At 44.1% G+C, this 22,246-nt stretch overlaps 1 protein-coding gene across 5 annotated transcripts in view; it reads right to left on the reverse strand.

The window, feature by feature from the left end:
• RBFOX2 (RNA binding fox-1 homolog 2) overlaps positions 1-20,551 on the reverse strand; it is a 252,947-nt gene extending 232,396 nt beyond the window's left edge. For all 5 annotated transcript variants that reach the window (XM_054987901.1, XM_054987899.1, XM_054987900.1 and 2 more), the window contains exon 1: positions 20,023-20,551. In XM_054987901.1, the coding sequence (XP_054843876.1) occupies positions 20,023-20,202 (180 nt within the window). In that variant the 5' untranslated portion in view covers positions 20,203-20,551. The remainder of the gene's footprint in view (positions 1-20,022) is intronic.
• Between the last annotated feature and the right edge of the window lie 1,695 nt (positions 20,552-22,246).

Genomic DNA, 22,246 nt, shown 5'->3' on the forward strand with positions numbered 1-22,246 from the left:
CTGAGCCCACTCGTGGGGAGGGCGGAATACAAATTTGACATTAATAAAATAAAATAATAAATAGTGGCTAGAGTATCAGATTAGGATCTGGGACACCCGGGTTTGAATTCCATTCTGCCATGGAAGCTTACTGGATGACCCTGGGTCAGTCACAGACACTTGAGTCTAATCTACCTCAAAGGGCTGTTTGTGAGGATAAAATGGTGGTGAGGAGAACAATGTAAGCTATTTTGGGTCCCCAGTAGGGAAAAAGAATATGTATAAATTAAATAAATAAATCGAAGTATGATGAACTGATGGTACTAATGTCAGAAAGGATGCCTTCTGCCATCCTAATAGATGGTATTCCCTAATTTCTAAATACACACCCTAACCTCTAAATACAGTTGCTTCCTGAATGTTCTAGCCATTTGCACTACTTTCCACATTATTTCATCCAGTCTCTACCTTTGCAATTTGACAGGACATCTACTTTGGCACTCACTGCTTTATGTGGCCTAGACTAGGTGTTTTTGAGAAGACCTGTGTTCAACAACTATTACACGAGAATTTAATAGCCCCACAGAACACAGTAGATGCTTCTTAGTTGAAGTCTACAAGGATCTAATGGGGAAAAGTGAATTAAAGCCCTATTAAAGTTTCCCTTTTTGAAATGCTGATTTACTAACCACAGGGATAAGAGCAAGAGTCCAGTGGCACCTATTAGACTAACAATATTTGTGGTAGGGTATGAGCTTTCATGAGCTTATAGGTGCTACTGGACTCTTGCTCTTTTCTATTGCTACAGACAGACTAACACAGCTACCCATCTTGATCTATCCCCATAGGGATAAGAGTCGCTCATGCTGAGTAGATTTTTGCATCAGACCAACTATAAGCAAACGGAAGTAACTGAATAGATAATATAAACAATGATATCATCAGTCATGAGGATAAGCAGGAAAACTACAGTAGCTGTGTTACAGCAGGCTTGTTAGCCACCTGCTTGGTCACCTGTGGCTAGTAAGGAAAACATGGTAACCAGTCAGGGTACCTGCAGACAAGGTGGTTCTGTTTTGCTTTTAGGCAAAAAATTAACAACTGCCTATTTTTGCTCTCCACAGCCTAAAAAAGAAGAAGAATCAATTATGCAGGATTGTGAGGGGAGCGGCACATTAAACTCCTTCTACAGTGATTCAAGGAAGACATCCACATCAATTGTCATCATAGGTAGGTTCACTTGCTTCATTTGCTTTCTGGTTCTCCCCTGTCTTGCTCTCCTCCCTCCATCACTCTACTTTCTGTCCACGCCTTCTTCTGGCTTCCTTAGCTCTTAAAAGTGCTCTCCAACTGGCTTTCCAACTGCCCACTATCCGCCTGTTATCTTTCCCCCTCTTTCATCAACCCCTCCCCCATCTAAGGTTGCCTGACCCCATAATCCCAACTACTGCTCTGGCTAGGGAAATGCCAAGTGCACTCCCAGTGCAGCAGCCCCCACAAACCCTCTTCTCCCACCTCCTGGTGGGCCCTGAAAAGTCAGGTGAGTTGCCCACACTCCTTCACAAGGATGTAAATTATTACTTACAGATGACATTCCACCTTTCTTCCATCAAGGAATTCATGGTTCCCCAAAAGTCTCCCATCAGAGTACCAACAAGACCCAGACTTGCTCACCTTCAAAAAGATGAGTGCATCATGTGCCTTTAGACCATACCTTAGGACCCTGCCTGGCTCTATTCCTTGTCCCCCAAAATATACAGGAGCCCTGCTCTCATGTTACACTAATGCATGTACATCCTGCCTTTATGTGCTTACATCTGTTTGTAACAAATAGTCAACATGTATTCACTTTAACATAAACATATCATTAACATAAAATTAAATTAATTGACATTTATGGAATTTAAATTAAAAGTATGAATGCCTTAATTTCCTACAAGCAAAACTGCAAATACTAAAGCACACTGCCACAGAAGCTTGCTGGGTGAACTTGGGCCACTCATACACTCTCAACCTAAGCTACCCTCACAGGGCTGTTGTGAGGATAAAATGGAGGCGAGGTGAATGATGTAAGCTACTTTGGATCCCAAATGGGGAGACAAAAAGGGTATGTATGTATGTATGTATGTATGTATGTATGTATGGATGGATGGATGGATGGATGGATGGATGGATGGATGGATGGATGGATGGATGGATGGATGGATGGATGAATTTAAAAAGAGTGTTGTGAACTGCTGTACCCTCTGCCATCACCACACATTTCACTCATTCCAAAAGAGAAAAATATGATTTATGATTTGTGAGAGTTTTTTTCAATGCATCCTCAAATATCCCAATTCTTCTAATGGAAAAATGGGGAGGGGGTGTCAGACTTTTCTATGTTTTGAGTAAATAGAACGTTACCTTAAAAAGTGTTTCACTCATTCCAAATGAAAAACAGATTTCAAAAGGAGTTTTCCCCCCAGTGTTTCCATTGGAAAAAGTGAACGCCATCCATTTTGAGTGAGTAAAATCTTGTCTTGTTTTTTCAGTGTTCTCCAAAAAGACATTTGAGAAAAACGAGGAGGGCTTCACATCTCTATTCTCTGCATCTTGAAACAGTATTTGCTTTCACAAGGGATGAGGCAAACCACAGAACATACTAATTAGTTTGTTTTATACAACTTGTTCAAACACACAGAATGATAGTGAAACCACTTCCTGGTTTGGAAGTAAGATGTAGCCATAGCCTTGTCCCAATCAGCAGCAATCCCACATTCCTAGAAAATCAAACTTGTGTACAGAAACCAAATATTTAGTAGATCCTGGAACTAGCAGTTGTCTTTTTTGTTTAAAGGCAAAGCTCTCTCTCATATTTCAAGAAATTCATATTTCAAGAAATTCTAAGTTCACAAAGAGAGAATGTGCTTCAGTATTCTGCTCCTGATTTTATAAAGTCCAGCTGATCCAGCAACAAACTCTGGGGGAAATAATTTAAAAGGTAAAACCTTGAGATACAAGCTAAAATACTTTCAGTGTTTCCATTTTTTCTCAGAAGTAGGCATTGCTAACTGTAGAAAAGCCCGCCCCCCTGGGATAAAAAATAACAACCACAGACACCAAATGATATGCCTGCCATTTCAGTTACAGTCTCCTACCATCCCACATAGTACTAAATCAAGTCTAAATGAGACCTTGGTGGGGTTGCACTTCTGGGCATACCCCCTGATGGTAGTAATTACTCTATTTATCTGCAAAAGCCTCCTAAAATAAGCAGACGGCAGAAAAGTGTTTGCATCTCTGGCTTCAAGGAGGAGTCTAAGCTGGGTCCAGATCTCAGGACCTCAAAAGCCTCTAGGGAAAAAGAATATGTTGATATTACAAAGAAACATTACATAAAGTTGTTTATTTAGTTCTCTTCTGCTAGACTACAGAAAGGAATCTGAACATACACTGAAGGAGGGCAATGGTCCTTGCCATTGCTTTTTATAGTACATCACTAAATATACTACATACAAGTGCCTTTAGAAGAACCTGAGATAGCCATAATGGCGGGGGGGGGGGAGTGTACACCCTTTTAATCACCATTCCCAGAAGAACTTTTCCAGTTATTTCTGGCAATATCCTTTCCCTGAGTAGAGACAAAACACAAACAAACAACTGGAATACTTGCAAACAATCAAAATTGAATTTCTACTATTTTGTACATGACACCCAAAAAATACTCAGACCTGCATTTCCAAATCAGCCTACCTATGAAGACCGTTTCTATCAGATTCAATCAATATCTACCTCAAATCCTAATTTCTTTTCCCACTGGGGGTTTTAAAGTGTATGAAGTCCATTCAAGTATCACTAAAGATATGCTCAAACATATGATCAGATCATAAGAGTATCACTTGAAATACTATCACTATCCTAGTTCAATCCACTTGGAATTGCCTCCCAGATGCCAATTATCTGCTTAATTCAAGCCACATATCCAAGTGCAGTCTATCCCCAAAAACACAGGGCAATTTCACAGTGAAATAGAGAAGACACATCAAAATATAAGACTGCTATCAAGTTAAGTCCAATAGGAAGTTTTGCTGCAGATCAGTATTTAATTGTACTAGATGGACCTTTTTCTAAGTCAAAGGTAAAGAACAAAGACTTAAAACAGGAATAGGCTTAATCTCTCAAATAATGCCATTTAAATCCAGAACATTTTTAAAGCAAGAGATGCTACATTTAGACACCTACCGGATCTTAGTTGTGGGGAATAAGGTAACCTCTAATGTGAACAATGTCAAGCAACTGCATTCCAGTATCCGCAGATAAAAAGTTTTCATACTAGACAAATTGTGAACAGCCAAGTTATCAGAGATCCTACTAATTTGGGCAGCCCAACCCTAAGCCCTGAGTCAGCGCCCCCACCTGTGCGTCAACGTCAAAGTGGCAGTTCTCCTCTACATTCTATGGACTTTTGCAGGAGAGCCACGGTAGCACGAGAGCTCAGCAAAAAGAGGCACGGCTGCTGCCAAGAGCACCTGCCCACCATTCCCGACAACCCTGCCCACACCAGCCAATGGCCGTACTGCTCCCCTGACAGGCGGGCGAGGGGCACAGTCAATGGGGAGGCTGCAATGCCCACTCCCCATTAACACTCCCCCCAGTCAGGGAGCAGGCATCCCAGCAGGGGGGGCAGAGGTAACACTGAAGGTGCAGATCAGGAACCCACCCTCTTGCCTGTCTAACCCCCATTTTCAATGAATGCCAGGCCGGTGGCTGCAGCTCTGCATGCCTTCAAATCTCCCCCCACCCCCAAGAGAAACAGGTTTCCCCTCCATGAAAAGTGGGACCAGAAAGGCGGCAGGACCCAGTGAGGGTTGCACTCACAGCCTGCAGCACTTGTGATCAGCTCCCAGGTTCCAGAGAGGCAGCAGGGGGAGGGTCCTTCAATGAGTGACAGGAATGCCCACTGGAAACCACGCAAGACACCAGAAGGCCCATTGGAGGTGATGGGAGTGAAAAGCGGCCACAGACTTGCAGCTGCGCCATTTGAACACATCACAAAGATGCAAGAATGCGAGTTGGATAACAAGAGCCATGCTCTGGTCCTGGGGTGATGCCCCCCCCCCCCGAGTGGACTGACAGCCTGAGGAAGCAGAGAAACTGCTCCAGGGACTGCTGTCCACTCCCCCCCCCCCATGCCAGATTTCCCAAGCCCATTCGTGCCTCTGCAAACAGTGAAAAGGAAGGTGGTCCATCCTCCCGGATGAGGAGTCCCAGAGATCCCAAGATGTTGCTCCATAACCCCCCACCTCCCAGCAGCATCCTCCACCTTCCCCTGCATGCGGTGATCATCTGACTGGCTTATCAGATGCCAGCAGCTCTGTCTGTCAGAGAATGAAAGACCTCAGTGGTGGCCCACCCCGCCAGACATTCATGGGCCACACTTCAATTCCCACCCTGCTGCCTGAAGTTACATTGAGGGGGGGGGGAAGTGGGCAGGAAAGCTGGATGGGGCCCCAAGGCACCACTTGACACCTGCTCCTTCTGGCAGCAGAGTCCAAACCATCCATCCCAGCCCTGAGCCAGGAAACATTTGTGGGGATATGCGAAAAGACATCCCGGCAGGGCGTTGAGGGGAAGGGGCCACTGTCATCGTCATGAAACAAGGAAACAGATGGGCAGTTTGTTGTTTTTTAACACACATTTTATTAAACCAGAAAAGGTTAAGTCATTCTCTGGACGTTTTTCCTGCCAATGTCCCTCAGCTGGAAAGGGAGCAAAGGCAATTTGCGCAGCAGTCGGAGCTGCAAAATCCGTCTCTCGTCCTGCCCTCACAGGGGCGAGGGTGAGATGGGGGCTGCCATGGGAAATTGCTCCCTGGGCTGGACCTGAATGGCGCTTGAGGAGGACCACCAGGGGCTGCGACAGCCATGCTCCTTGGTCTCCCAGACGAGTTTCAACCTGCCTGCAAGGGAAAGAGATACGTGTGGCAAGAGACCCAGCCCTGTCCAAGACACAGCCCAGTCTGCCACGTTCTGGGAGGGTGTCCATGAGTGAGAGCAGCTATGACAGCTCCAGTATCACAGGACCAGCCCGCAACCAGATGATCCATGACCCTTTGGTGAGAAAGCGCTGTGCACTGGAATGGTCTTATCCTGTGAGGGAGAAAGTCAAGGGGCTGAGCACCCTCCATCAATAGGGAGTTACGAACACCCTGTCAACCCAACCTGCAGCCGCACTTCCTCCTCTGCTGGGATGGGCCTCAGGTGAGGGAGTCTGAACAGAGCCCCCAAATGGCACCCCCCCCCAAATGGCTGCATCAAGAGCAACTGTCTCCGTGGTAGGCAGCCGCTGCCGCTGAGCCTCCCACCAGCGAGCCTCACCTGCAGAGGCTGGCGTTTGGGAGGGTTCAGGTGAAGAGGGCAACTGGCACAAATCAGCGAGCCGGGGTAGCTGCCACCCCACCTCCTTTTTACCTGTCAGTGGTCCCTTGCCCCTTCTGGAGCTGGGACGCCAGAATCAGATAATCTGCAAGGGAACTTGGGTGGTCGTTGTTAGTCAGACATTCTGGACTTTGCTCTTCTTCCCTTGAGCGAATGCAAAGTGCTCCCAATTTTCCGCTAAGTCCCCCCCATGCACTCATGACCCGCCACCGTGTGTGTCCACTCTCTCACCATGTGCACAAAGTCCCCATGGCAGGAGGCTGCTGGGCAGAGCCTCCAGCCACCACCCACTTACTTGAGTTCATGAGTGGCACAGCTAGAGGTTATGTAGGGTGCATGGGCGGCTAACTGAGAGCGAGGAGGGGAGCTTGCCCACTCCAGAAGTGAACGTGGACTGGTCCTCACCTATGCCCCATTCAGGCTGCATGGGCAGGGCCAGGTGCCAGGAAGATGGCTTGAGTTTTCCCATTCAATGGGCGCCTATGGGCTATGCCTTCTTTTTTCATGGTATAACTTTCCACCACTGCAGGGGGCATTTCCAGACCTAGAGTGGCTTTAGAAGCTGACTAACTTGCAGCCCACCCACCCCCCGCATGGGACCTTGTGCCACACTTACACCTCCCCCGGCCGCCAAGCATGCTTGACAGCAGGACCTGTCTGTGGTACTGCACCTTGGGCAACTGCAGGCGAAGGGAGGGTTATGCTCATGTAAGTGCCATTTACGTCCGCGCAAGCCTTAGCTCTCTCCCTGTGCACTTTCCACATCTTCCCTTAGAATTGCACAGATAAAAGTTTATCTCGCAGGAAAGAAAATTTTTTCCTCACTCTGTATGATCACCAGTTTAGTTTGAATCTTACTTCTAAATCTAAATAACAAATACAATAGAATAATTATTTAGGTTACAAGTGCAGATGAGGTACGGAATTACATTCTTTCATTTGGATCCACCTTTTCTGTGTGTAAATTGCTAAAAGAAAATATTATGAAGATGGTCCATCAGTGGTATCTCACTCCCAAGAAAACTGCAAAGATCTATAAATTATCTAGTGGTCAGTGTTGGTACTGTGGTTACTTAAATGTGGACTTTTCCACATGTAGCAGCGGTGCCCTCATGCTAAGAAATATTGGGTACTGATAGTTGAGAAGTTCAAAGCAGCTTTTAGCTTTGATATTGCTTCAACTCTGGAAAAGTTGTTATTGAACTATGTTTAAGAAAATATCATGTTATCTTATTAAATTTTATTACAGCTGCATACATTTTCCAGATTCTGGAAGCACAATTATTTTCCTGGGACATACTTATGGTTAGAGAAATTATTTGTGATAGTTAAATTAACTGTACTCCAGAAGGGTAAAGGCCCCAGAACAAAGGCTTTAAAGGCCCCAGAACAAATGTGGAAAGAATTGATAATTATTTAGAAGCAAATTTTAGAATCTTTCAGGAATCTTGACTATGTATTGATAATGACATGGCATTGTGGAAAAAAGAAAACTATACATTTGTTGGTAAAGCTTCAACAGTAACAGAGCATTTGTCTTGAATCTAAAAAATGATTATTTATTTGGTATTTTTTAAGGTGGAAAGAGGAAGAAAAGGGATGGAAGAGTGAGTTAAATCCAAGAATTCAATCAAGTGGCTCTAATCCCTGAGTAGAAGACTTGTCTCATGACAACCACACTTCAGAGTGACTTCAATGCAATGCAATTCAACAAAAATGCTTCAGCGAACTGGAACTAGTTGTCTCTAATTGGCCCACTCGCTTATGATGCTGCTCTGATTCCTTAGAGACTATCACTCAAAAGAGATTCTTATGCGTACATCACAAGGTGTAACCAACTTCTATTTGAATGAAGAAACTAAAAGTCTGCCAGATTCACCCAAAATATGTGCTCATCCAATTAGTAAATGTCTCTTTTCAAAGGGTTGATTTGATCATTATATGAAACCCTGGATTTTAATTAAACTATGGTTACCATAAATGTCTGCCCACCAGTAAGTATGGACTAGCAGCAGGGCCAGTGCCACCATTGAGGTGGTGAGGTGGGCGCAGCGGGCACTGGGGAGGGCACTGGAGGGGGTGCCAGCGCACACCACGGAGCTGGCATGCCTGGCCCATGGCGGCTACAGCTGGCCAGCCCTGTGCCGCTGCCGCCGCCACCGCCACCACTACACGCCCCTGGCCGGGCACAGCAGCCATGGGCCAAGCACGGCAGGCAGCTGGGGAGGCATGCGGAGCGCAGGCAGCCTCCGCGCGCCACCCCAGCCACCTGCCAGCCAACAGCCACAGCTTTTGCTGCGTGATGACATCATCACATGATGACATCATCACGCAGTCTGGGGCATGCACAAGCGCGCACGTGGGGATCGCCGCAGGCGCCAGAAACCCTGGCGCCGGCGGTGACTAGCAGGCAGTCAAACCAGGATCTGAAACAATGTGTTGAAGTTGGTTGATGAAACACAACTATCTTGAGTCTACTTGTGGGGAAAGACCAGAATAAACATTTTAAATTTTCTATGGTTTCATGCAAGGTACAAATGCAGGTGTCCTGGCTTTTTATCTATTACTGCCCTCACCACAATACAGGCCAGGATCCCAACCAGGTCTTTGTGGGAGGAAAGAGAATGAAAGCAACATTTTTGAGGCAAATCAGTATCTGAATGATCATAAGCAAGCCAAACCGTGGTCACACAAACTAACCATAGTTTAAAAACCAAGCCATGGTTTTATATTATGTCTGAACTACCCCTGTTAACAGGCAAAACAGCAAAAAGCTTGTGTGACAGCTGAATCAACAAGAGTTCCCTCTTTCACAACTGATGATTATTTACCAACATTTCTCATTTCCTTGCGGTCCATCTTGTGCAAGACTGCCAGTGATGATTTTATGAATGGTGGAGGTGGAAGATGGAGATGAAAATCTGAGCATAGCTTCAGCCACAGTTATTAGGGAACTGTTAATGCAGAAAGCCAGGAATGTTAGACCCACAGATTATCCATGATACACTCTCAATACTAGTACTGCAACTGGAAGTGTGAACTACGTATATTTTTGAAATGGAATGTTTAGATGATCACTGAAACAACAAAAATACAGGAAAATGTACTACAAAATGGTAGAATATAGTAAATTCTTGCATTTTAGTAAAATCTTCAGTAAAAAAATCTTTAGTAAAAACTTTAATGAATAAATGGGCCACATTTTCAAAGGTCCTTGCCTTAAAATTGATTAATAGCTGGCTCAAAATAAATGTACAGAGTTGGTGTTTATCTTTTAGCATTTTTTTTATTTTGATATAATATGGTCTTTCCCTCCTAGAATGGGAGGTAACAGAGTATGATAAAGAAAAGCTCTCTCCAAAATGAGAATCTGATCATTCTGCTTATATTTTTACTGCTTAAAAATGGGAGATGGTTGGTCAATTAGGAGGCTGGTAGTCCTCCTTTTTAATTATTTAGTTTTACAGCAATGAGACAAATATTCCACTTTCCCAAAGGCCCAGATAAATGGAAAAACATTTCTCCTCTACCAATTATTATCAAAATCTGCTTCTATAAGTCTTTCACACATGTTCTTTTTAGTGTAAAAGGCCTCTCCCACTTCACACACATTCTATGTAGCTATCAGTTATTAACTATGGATTAAAACAAATCTCTTTCGAAATACTCTCCACTAACACTTCTCAGCACAATGACCAGTTGTACAAACAAATCTATCATAAAATGCTAAGTTGCATGTATTCTATAAACACAGCTTTCATCCTGAACCATGCTTTTATTCCTATTGCATAAAGTGCCTGATATCTACCTTTCAGAAGCTTGTCTGGTGGTTAAATGAAGGATTATGAGATGTAACACTGCATCATAAAGAACTAGGAGAAATTGCCCATGGGCTGTTATGACATTTTGATTAGACGTTGGCGTCTTTCAATTCTCAGCTTTCACACATTACACACACACTCTTCTAGCCTATGTGACTGCGGATATAAAACTAAAACTTTGGGTGCTGCATGCCATAATTTCAGAAGCCTGGACTTTTGCAAGTGGTTTTCAGAGTCTGCAACAGCTCCCTGCACCTTCCTCATGCCTACTATTCCAGGGGTCACTCCTCCTACAGTTCCTCCTGGTCTCCCCACATTCTCTCTCCCCGGTCTGCATACTTCATTCCTCCCACCAGTCCTTGTCAAAAATTCCCAAGAACTTTGGCATTCTCTACTAAGGAACCAATTAAATTGTAGAAATCTGTACAGAGAGTTATGGGTACAAGATATGAATAACACCGGTGAAGACTGTTTATTGTTTTTCTGCTATGGACCATACTGCATTAAAACACACTCATACTCTTAAGATGCACCCACTATTGAGGAGGGGAGCAGTTAATTCCTAGAAATACCATTATCAGAATTCAACCAGAATACTTGCACACATGCACACTCACACAAACATACTTCCGCCTGTCCCTCTGGTAATAGGTATATATGGATACTATGAAGAGCAAGTGTGGAGCAGTGGGCAGAGTGATGGATAAGGATATGGGCGACCCAGGTTCGATTCCCTGTTCTGCCATGGAAGCTCGCTGGGTGACCTTGGGCCAGTCATAAACCAAGTCTAACCTACCTCACAAGGTTTGTTGTGAGACAGGGTGTAAGTGAAGTAAAATAAAATAAATATGTGCCCACAAAATCCCAGTTCTACAGATAAAACATATGATTATAGCACTCCATATTATGGTGTGGAATCTAACACTACTCATAGTATTGGGCACTGCAGGTCCCAAAGTCTTCCCTGAACACATTCACAACCTTCACGTTTTAACAATTAGTTTTGGAATTGCACATATACCCCAAATACAACCCCGCCTCTCCTATTTTAAAGGAAAAGGTTAGCCTTTTCCTCACACAGCCAATTCTTTGAGAACTCTTTTGAAACTTTTAAAGAAGGGAGAAAAAAGGCACTTCAAAACCAAGTTAAAATTTTTTAGCAAAGAATGGATCCTTGTGGCAGGTAGGAAGATACAGCAGCAAATTGCAGTAATAAAAGAGCAATGAGGCCAAAGACACAGTAAGTTCAGATGGTAGCAGGTGCAAACTGTAAATTCATTCACATTCATTATGAGTAGGAAATGTAGGGGAAGAGTGCTGGACTAGGATCTGGGACAGTCAGGTTTGAATCCCTACTCTGCCACTGAACCTTGCTTGGTGACACTGCACCAGTCACACACACACAGTCTAACCTACCTCAAGAGATTATTGTGAGGATAAAATGGAGGAGAACAATGTAAGCCCCTATGGGTCACCACTGAGGGAAAAGGCAGGATACGAATGAAGTAAATTAACAAAATAAATGCAAGACTCTAAGCGTCTTAGGAGAAGCTGATTTAGCAGTCGGCCCGGCCTCCGCCATTTTAATAGCAGCTTCATGTTTACTATTAAAAATAGTACTGGTACTATTAAAAATGTTCAAGCCTCTGGAGTAAAATGGCTGCGGTTTGGCCAACAGAGGACCTCTAGCAGTCGCTGAATTCCGCCCGGGAGACATGGCATGAATGGAATGCCACAAAGGAATGCGGGGTGATTAAGTGGCGATTGGACTTGCTATCTTCCTGGCCTTGCCCATGACCAGCGAAATAAAGGACTCGCAGCGTCAACCCCACTTAACACATTCTTCTCCCTCCTTCCATGATGAGATCGCCTATCTGTGATTGAGGAACTGATCAATTGGCATTCATAAGCACGTACAGTCGTTCCTGGCACAATGTATCCCCTCCCTAAAAATACTTAACCTACCTCCGGTATACTTCATCAGGAAAACCGTCCTTTTGTGCAGCGTGAGAACTAGTTTGACATTTGTATTCATACACCCCAGCAGCAATCAGTCAAAGTACTCAAGCCTTTTGTCTAGCCCAGGAACTAACCACTGGCGTCTTTGTCCTAACTGTTACGAGGACTATCCTCCACCTCAGGGCACATTTTACCTATAAAGGTAGAGCTCTAACACCATTCAAATCGTGCAAGCTTCCTGGCTTCTCCCTTAGGGTCACTTCCCTAAGTCTCTCTTACTTCAAACACGTTTGAACAGGTTTCCAGATCCGCAAGCGCTGTTCCCTTGAGGTTTGCTCTAAGCCTCTTGCCTTGCCGGGGACACTGGCCGTTTGACGCTGTTCTCTCTCCCTCCTCAACGCGGACTGGACCCCTTCTCCAGGATAGGTAGACATAATTACTCCCTCTTGCTCTATTCCCACACCTCTGGCTATATTTCCTAGGACTCTCTCTCTCTCTCTCTCTCTGTGTGTGTGTGTGTGTTTATTTCCCCCCAGTAATTGGCGTGTATGTGCATGAAGTTCTGTTCTTTAATAAAAGTTACTGATTGATTTGAAGCACCAGACTTGCTTGGCTTATTGGGATTGGGACCCCATAGACACAGGTGATTCAATTCCAGTTACCGCCTCTCATATAGCCGTCTTCCTTGCTAGCTAATTCCCCCATAAATCATATTTATGCAAGGAGACCACTTCAGGTAACAATTTCCCCCCCATAAGTATACATCATTATCACTGTTGTTGTTATTAACATTATTTATAGTTTGCCTTTTTCACTGAGACTCAAAGGTGGATTACGCAGTTTAAGACAAATATGATAAATGACTGGGATATCTGTATTTAGGCACTGCACAGATTGTTCTGCTATACAAAAGGCAAAGACGCTATGGGTTCTGGTGATGCTGTAGGAATCCAGTGATGTGTTCTAAATAAATCACTGCCACATCTTCCCCATCTTAGCCTGATGTACAGGAATGTTGCTGTGCACAGCAGTTTGTGTATGCAAATCAAAATATTACTTGGAGCAAACTATGGTGTCTTGTGTTCACATAAGAAGAACACACTGCCAGTATGCATGTGTGCAGACTGTGCAACAAGACAATGAAAAACTAACATTTACACGGACAGAGTACCACAACAGTGCTGCTGCATCATAGTGGAAAAAATGCAGCAAGAATGAGCCCTTAATGAAAAAACTCAATCCTTCCCAGGATTAATGCAGCACATCTGCCATTTAACACAGGTTGGATGGAGGAGGTCACTGAGGTCAGACATCATGCTGCAGCCACTGCTTCCCCTTCTCCTCCCTGGCTGAGAGAAGCAAGTCTCAGATTCACATTGCAACCATGATCGGATTTGTCCCAATCCCAGCTCAAGCAGCTTTATGCCACCCCACTAACAAGATCAGTACTGGCCAAACAGGGTTTATCCAGGCTGATCAGAGGTGGATTAGATAACGAAACCCTAACTACATAAAGCTGCTGCTGGTAGGGATAACAAATGAACGACAAATAAGAAGTACACTGCACGCACAGACACACCCATTAGCATCTTGGTAAGGAATAATTGTTTTCAAACCTCCCCTATGACCCGACTGTAAAGTTTCATATATACAAAACATATTTTATCGCAAAATGAGTATAAGAGATTGAGTTATTATAGCTTTACAAGCTGTCTCCATATTGTCAATGACAATCTAAAATGTGACAATAATATATTAGAAATCACAGCAAGAATAGCAACCCTTGTAACCTTTACAGAGAAAGTAGACATAAGGGCAGGAAGTTAATGTAATATCTAGAGAATATAGATTCTTTCGATCTGCAGCCGCAGGAGTTCAATATTTCAAGTTATAAGGAGTGTTCCACTGGCAAGCATTGATGAAGACTTGGCTATGACTATACCACACAATATTTTACATGAATTACTACCAGAGTTGGCATAAACCAGTCTAGACTGGATATATAAGTAATAAAACTTTTACTGCAGACAATCCATGAGCCTGTTTGCTCATAGATGTGCTTTTCCATGCACCACAGTAGTTATGATGACATTTGTAAGCCTATATTTATAGGATTTACTAATGACTATGATGATAGAGCTATTATCAGAGAATCTGATCATCACAGGTGGTATACCATTAATGGCATGTGGTATACTTCATTTCCTTATATCCTACTGAGCAGTAAGTAAGTGACTAATGGCACAATCTTAGGCATGTCTCTTCAGAAGCAGGCCCTGTTTTGCTCAAGGGTGCTCTCTTTCAGGTAAATGTGCATAGGATGGTACCCTATGCACCAACAATGGCCCACGCTGATTACAGACGTCTGGGGCCCTTACTCTCAATAGTTCATGCAGTTTGAATCAATGAAGAGAACAGTTATTTCCAGCTCCATACATCGTCTCACAGAGATCCCACTACATATGCTAGATGTGCTCTTGGCTCCATGTAACTTAACGTTTTCTATTTTTGGTACTACATTTTTTCAAGACTGAGAATATTTTCCTGTGGTTGTTGTAGTGCCTTTGTTTTTTAAAAAAATTCTTGAGAGTTGTGTTTACATGAACCCATCTGCATTCCCGTAAACATATGTTACTATGTATGCATATTACTTGAAGAGAGCAAACACCAAAATAGCTCCATATTAGTAAAATCGACATTAGTGTAAAATCATGAATCAAAAGTCTTCACTTGAGTCCAGCTTTTCTTAAAATATACATTATCGCTTCAGTAACGGTAAAAACATCCAAATTGGTCCCCTTGTATATGGCTTCAAAGTAAGAGAATACTAAGCAGGTCTACTCAATAATCAGTCCTATTTGATTCACTGGACTTTACTCCCAGGGAAATGTTCTTAGGATTGCAGCCTTAATTACTTTTCTGGCAAGCACAAACCATAGTTTATTGTTTCAGCTGAATCACACAGTATTACTTGTTCTCTTCCTTATAAACTAAGATCCCAACTCAGGATCAAAGTATGATTTAGAGTCTTGATCCAGAGGGAAGAGACCATATCAGTTTACAAATGGCAGCGGAATAGCTGTGTTAGCCTGTTGCATCAAAACAAATAGAAGTATTGTGGCACTTTAAAGACTAAGAATTTTAATCTAGCAGGTTTTATGGACTAGAAGAGGAATAATGGAGGAAGGGAAATCTATTCATGCAGCTCTAAAGGAAGGGCAGGATAAATGCAATAAAATAAACAAACACATCTAGCATCTAGTCCACAAAATGTTATGTAAAAATAAAAACTTGTGAATCTGTAATTTCTGGTCCAGATACGGCAATGAGCTAGTTTGTTGCAAAAGCAAAATTATGATCAATTTCTTAGCCTCATGTGAGTAGAAGAGGGGAGGGGAGAGGAAACACAAGAGGCTGAAGATTTGTGAGGCTCATTCACATCTCGACAAATCAGTTTGTCATTGCATGTGAATCATACTATATTCCATGTAAGGCCAATGGAAGCAAATAAACAATTAACACTGAAATAATTGCCATAAAATATAAGGCATTCGTCAAAAGAATCTGAAAATTCTCTATGAATACAATCTCTTGCAATAATTTTTTCCAGCTTCACTAGAAGTGCCTATGGCTTACCTGTTTGAAATACGAAACAAGCCATTGGCTTACATGTTTGAAACCATTAACAGCTCATGACCCACAAAGCAAACTTAAACTTTTAAGCTTTCTGGCTGAAGTGTCCATTACAGATTAAAAGACCTATATTCTAAACAAACCTTAAAAACAAATAAGAAAAAAAATCCATGACTAATTGCACAAGGAGGCAACAGCACAAAAATATGTGTTAAATTGAGCTGCTGTGTTAGTTTGTCTCAGCAAGCCTGTATCTTGCCAACTCTGGACCACCAACAAGAGCTACACAGGCGCTCAGAAGTCTGAGCAGAATATAGCAAATGGACATGAATAAATCACACTGTTTTTAACAAGCAGAAACACATTCATGGTCAGAAACAGCAACAAGCACTGAGGCCACCCACTTGTTTGCCCTGGCAATCTTCAGCAACATATTATATTTCAGTTATTAAATATAGTTTTAGTGGAGTTTATTTTTTCTAGCTCATAACTTTACAGAACAGAAGGAAGCATGTGTATCAACTATAGATAAGAAAAACAATTATCCTTAAGACAATCTACCACACAAGTATCCAAATAGATTCAATATAACACACATCCACAGAAGAAAATACAGTTCCTTAGAACAAATCCTGTACGAATTCTCCTGGAAACAAAGGGGGACAGAAAGAAACAATACTCTTTTTATCTTGCCGCATAACAACTCCAACTTCAAGAATCCCTTCTACTAGACACAGCTCTGAGTAGGTATTATTAAGAAACACAACTTAAAAAATAAACAAGCACAGCTAACAGTTAGAAACATAAGCCAGTGACCAAAAAACTGCACTGACATCTTCCACTTAAAACCTGTTCCAGCAGGTTACCACTCTATAATGTAGTGTAGCATACATCATAAAAAGAGACCATCCAGGCATATGAGGGGGGGAAAGATGCTACCAATGACAGGCCTGTATCTGGATGAAGTATTCCGTAAGTTTATTTACTTATATTAGACCCATTTAAACTCGTATCATGTCTGTAGTCAATCCTGAGCAAAAAGAGTTTTAGACTTGTCACCAGTCATCATCCCCAAAATCCAAATTGGAAGTTGGACTACAACTGATCTGTCTCACACACTATTTTACAAGGTCAGGGAAACTAAAGAATGTAATACCTTTTGCATATTTAATGCTTAATCATAAATAATGACATGCTCAGTCTTCCTCATTCTATCAACTGCCAAGCACTTTCCTCCTGTACACTAAAAATCCCAAGCACAGTTTTCCTCACATCCTCGACAGAATATGCCCACACCAAGAAGTTATTCCAGGACTGCAATGGGAACAACTAGCCCAGGTAATATAGCTGGGTGAAGTGACTGATTAGGGGATTATTTCCAGTTTTTGTTGCTAGAAAGGGAATGCATCATTAAAGCAGTATTCACTTTAACGTTAGTCATGCCATCTACATAATCATTATGAGAAACAGTTGCACTTTTTCACTGGCTGAGAGGAGCTGTAACCTCACCTGTTACTTGAAGTAACAGGTTGAAATCGTTCCTAGTCAGAGAATCTACTCCTAAGGAAGGTCAGTAGGCCAAAGCTTGCCCTCCCCTAATCTGTGTAAGCACCCCATCACCTATTCAATATACCAAGTGATTCTTCCTTGCAAGCAATTCCTATGCAAAGAAAGCATAAATACACCCCAGGAAAAAAGAAAAATATAGTTTGGCACACATTCTCCTGGAAAGAAACTGGCATATGCATTTGATATTTCTAAGGAGTCTGGTGCCTCTAGTTAATTAGCAGAGGAATAACTGCAAACAGTTCCAGAACTGGCTACATTCTCTGCTAATCACAATGAGTTCTGCACCACATCTTTGCATATATTGCTTGTTTGTTTACATATAAATGAGAGGGAAAGAACAGGGTATAAACCTGTGCTTGAAAATGACATAATCCAGATTCACTGAATGGAGTTTAAGACTGATGCAATTTGTATTTGAACATTCTCCAGTGATTATAATCTATAATATAATGCCTTACAAAACACAGAAAAAAAATTTCTCCACTCACCTCGGTTTATTCTACATGCCTAAGTGTATTCTACATGTCTGACTGCAATTCACAGCCTCATTCATACATGGGAGCAACCACTGCTTGCAATAGCAAAAAGAACTCTGCAGACACACAGAACTACCACTACATCTGTTGCCAAGATATGGAAAGCCTCAGTTGCATGCACTAAGCAGCCTCACTAGATTCTGGAATAAGCATGTTGAAATCTGTCCTCTAAGAGATGCCCTTTATTGTAAAGCATCATGTCCTACAGCACCACAGCTCAACAGACCATAATGAATCTCTTTTCTTAAAGAATCACAGTTCAGTACAATTATTACTGATAATAACCAAAACTTTGCAATAGCCCCTTATTTTTAAAGTTTCATACTGGCATCCTACAGCAGCCTTCCATAAATTCAAAGTAATTGCTCCTTCCCCTCAGTTGAGGAATCCGTGATTGCTTTTAAAGTGATTTCATAGGGCTAAATGACATGCCAGACTTCAATTCCGTGACTGAAACTCCAGATATGTAATTTGTACCTAAAAGGGGGGGGGGAGGGGAGAGGACTCCTCCAAGGCTCTGGAGTTGGAAAAGGGATACTTTCTATGCCATTTCCCTAATCAAACTGCTTGCAGGGGCATTTTTGATCCAGGAAACACCAGTAGGAAAGTTAAAGCCCTCTTTCTCACAGCATTGTCCCAATCCATAAGAGCCCCCCACAGCTGTTTTTAAGGCTAAATGACATGTCTGAAGTTCTAGTGATGAAACTCCAGAATCACATGTAGATTTGACCTTATACAAGAGAAAACAGGAGGCCTTGTTCCATGAGTTTCTATATATAATAGTACTCAAACTACAGTATTAAGGACTCAGTTCACACCTCTCTTACTTCTGTAAATCCTTATTTTGCTTTGAGTTGTCATCCTTGCAGAAAGCATGCCATGTGACTCTTATGAGGGCAGAAAGGCATTATATACATTTTGTAAAATAAATAAATAAATGTGAATAGTTGAGGATTAAGTATCAGTTGCCCTTTGGCAGCTGTATTTACTCTTTGGCTAAACAGTACACTGGATGAACTGGGCGAGTTACAAGTGTGAACTCACCCTGTGCATCATATTTAAGATCAGGCTTCCCCCCCCCCTCAAAATTAGAAAGAAAGCTTCATCATTAATTACTCTGATTGCCCCCATATTTAAAAGAAATATAACATTGCCTCATTCACCCACAGGAACAAACAGGACTGGAACAACTTCGCTGGCTTAGACTCTCAAAAGCCTTGGAAATCTTGTCGGTCTTTACTGTGCCACTAGACTCAAATTCTGCTGTTCTACTGCAGACCAACATGGCTATCTACCTGAAACTATCTTCACTGGCTACAGTTTTATAGTAAAGGAGACCTCACAAACTTTTTTTGTGGAACAAAACATCAACATAATATTTATCCAGCTAAAAAGTCTCTAATCCAAGGCAGATTACATACTGCAAGTGAACAGCAGGATTTGAACCCAGTAGTGCCTTTGAAACCAACAAGATTTTCAGGGTATTAGCTTTTGAGAGTCAGAGCTCCCTTCTTCAGATACTGCATTATAACAGGTAAGACATTCAGAGCCAAAATACAGTAGGGTCAAATTTCTACCTCTACAAGTGGGTATCAACGACTACCATAAGGAGGAGATCCTTTTAACTCTAAGATTTTCCCCCCAGCTCTCCTCTTGAATGCCCAATGATGGCTTCCCAGCACGCCTACAGGCAATGCCAAATTGCGCTTGAGCAACTGTCACACGTGATGATCTACACGCCATTCCCTATTTCCCCCCAAACTGCTTTTCCTCACAGGGATTTGGGCTACTCTTGAAGCCCAGCCTTGGCCCTGCCGTCTCTCTGTTCCAGCCACCTCACAGGTGTTGCCAGTACAAAATGGGAGGGTAGAGTGGATGTATGTGCGCCGCCCTGCGCTCCTAGGAGGAAAGGCGGGATTAAAAAATATCAATAAATTAAAAGCTCTGGCCTCTCCCTCCCCCGAGCCCCGCACGCGGTCCCCATCGAAGCCCAGCATCCTCCCGAGGCTGTCGAAGCCAGCATGGATGCTCTTCAGCCGCCGCGCAGGGCCTGCCCGCTGAAGGCCACGGGGGCCGGCCGGGCCGGGGTGGCGCCGCCGACTCTACCTGCATGCCGCCGCCTCCGTCCGCCTCCGCCTCGGTCCGCAGCCTCTTGCTCTGGCCGCTCTCGGCTCCGTCGCCGCCGGGCATGGGCTGCTCCAGCTCGGGCTCCCGCTTGAGCCCTCGAGGGGCTGGTCCGCCGCCAGGCAAGAGCTGCTGCTGCTGCTGCTGGACGCCCTCCGCCATCCGAGCCGGACCCCCGGCCGCCCCGCTTCCCCGAGGGGGAGCCGCAGCCGTCCGCCTCGCCTCACGCTCTCGACTCGCCGGCCGCGACAACCCCACAAGCGCTGAGGCCCGGCCGAGCCCAGACTCCTGGCCACACAGTGAGGGGGAACGCGCTCTGGGCCGAGGGGCAGCGAACGGCCCAAGCCCGGCGAGAGGAGGCGCCGACACTGACTCGGGCCCGCCCGCCAACGCCGAAAAAGATCGAGGAGAAGACAGTGGCAGCCGCCGAGAAGGGAGGGAAAAGGCCGAAGCCCCTCGGCAATCTCCGGAAACGGCGCGGCGAGGCGACCCCCTCTCTCGCACTCGGCAATCTTCGGGAATGGGCCTGGGGAGCCGAGGGGAGAACGGCGACCGAGGGGGCGGGGCTACCAGGGGCCACTGGTTGAGACGTCGAGGCCGACTGGGCGGGGGAGGGAGTGGGTGGCCTGAGGGAGTCGGTTTTTCCTCTTGGCGCCCGCCCACTCGCCGAGCCGTCAGCGCCTCAGAAGTGGCTGGGTGCGCCTCTTTTGGCACCACGAGGAGTCCCTTTGAACTGGGCTGGCTCTGCCGCCTTTCTCCCGAGGGCCTGTATAACACGTTAAAGGCTGGAGATTAAGAAAAACAAAATGGTCGTTGGTCGGAGTTTCTCTTTCAAAAATAAGAGCCTCAGGGCCGGGGCGCAAGCTTTTCGCCCTGGAAGCCCTTGCTCCTAAACCCGATGGCACATGTTTGCGGCTGGCGTTCCCTCTTTGCCACCCCGCTGCCGTTCAAGCGGCTGCCCCGCGTTGAGCTCGAGAGCTTAAACCGCTTCATAGTATATTAAAAAAATGAACACATAACGAAAAAGTTCGGTATTTTGTGCAGTAAACACTGAAAAGAGTAGACATTCCTGTCAGTACTTGAGGGTACTGTTATTGACGGAAGATCCTTCCCCTGACTATGTGAACAAACTCCCATTTTCAAAAAGAGTCCAGTAGCACCTTTAAGACTAACCAATTTTATTGTAGCATAAGCTTTCGAGAATCAAGTTCTCTTCGTCAGATGCCTGATACAGATACTGGCCAAATACAGAAGAGCAGGAGAGAGAAGAGAGGCGGCAATTAGGGGGGGAGGGGGAGGGAGCAATCAAAACATTCCTTTGCTAGTATATGTAAACATCTCCTTTTGGTGTGTGTATCAGTTGGCTTCAAAGGAGTTTGCCCTGTTAGTTTGTAGCAGCCAAACAGCTAGACCATCCAATTCCAATGTAGTATGGGCCTTCGACAACCACAGCTCTCCCTGCCAGATGCATCTGACAAAGAGATCTGTGGTTCCCGAAAGCCCACACCAGGTGCCACTGAGCTCCCCCAGACCCCACCTCTGTAAAGGAAATCTGTTACCTGTGGTAATGTGATAACCATTCATAGTCCCTATTCAGTCCCAGCTTGACAGAGTCAAATTTGCATATGAATTCCAGTTCAGCAGCCTCCCGTTGGATTTTGTTTTTGAAAGGTTTCTGTTGAACTACAGTGACCTTTAAGTCTTTGATGGAATGTCCTGGTAGATTGAAGTGTTCTCCCACTGGTTTCTGGACGTTTCCATTTCTAATGTCAGATTTGTGTCCATTTATTCTTTTGCGTAGAGGTTGGCTGGTTTGTCCAACGTACAGAGCAGAAGGACATTGTTGGCACATGAGGGCATATATCAGATTGGAGGATGAGCAGCTGTAAGAGCCAGAGACAGTGTAGTTGATGCCATTGGGTCCTGTAATTGTATTCCCTGGGTAGATATAGGGGCAGAGCTGGCATCTGGGTCTGTTGCAGGGCCTGGTACCTGTGCTGGTGATTCTGCTGGCCGATTCATGATTGTAAGTGAGAAGTCGTTTAAGATTGGGGGGCTGTCTGTAGGCAAGGAAAGGTCTTCCACCCAGGGCTTCTGAGAGAGAGGTATCATTTTCCAGGATGGGTTGTAGCTCACTGATGATACGTTGGATGGGTTTGAGCTGGGAGCTATAGGTGACAACCAGTGGTGTTCTGTTGTTAGTTCC

The sequence above is a fragment of the Eublepharis macularius genome, chromosome 9 (genome assembly GCF_028583425.1).
Source record: "Eublepharis macularius isolate TG4126 chromosome 9, MPM_Emac_v1.0, whole genome shotgun sequence".
NCBI lineage: Eukaryota > Metazoa > Chordata > Lepidosauria > Squamata > Eublepharidae > Eublepharis > Eublepharis macularius.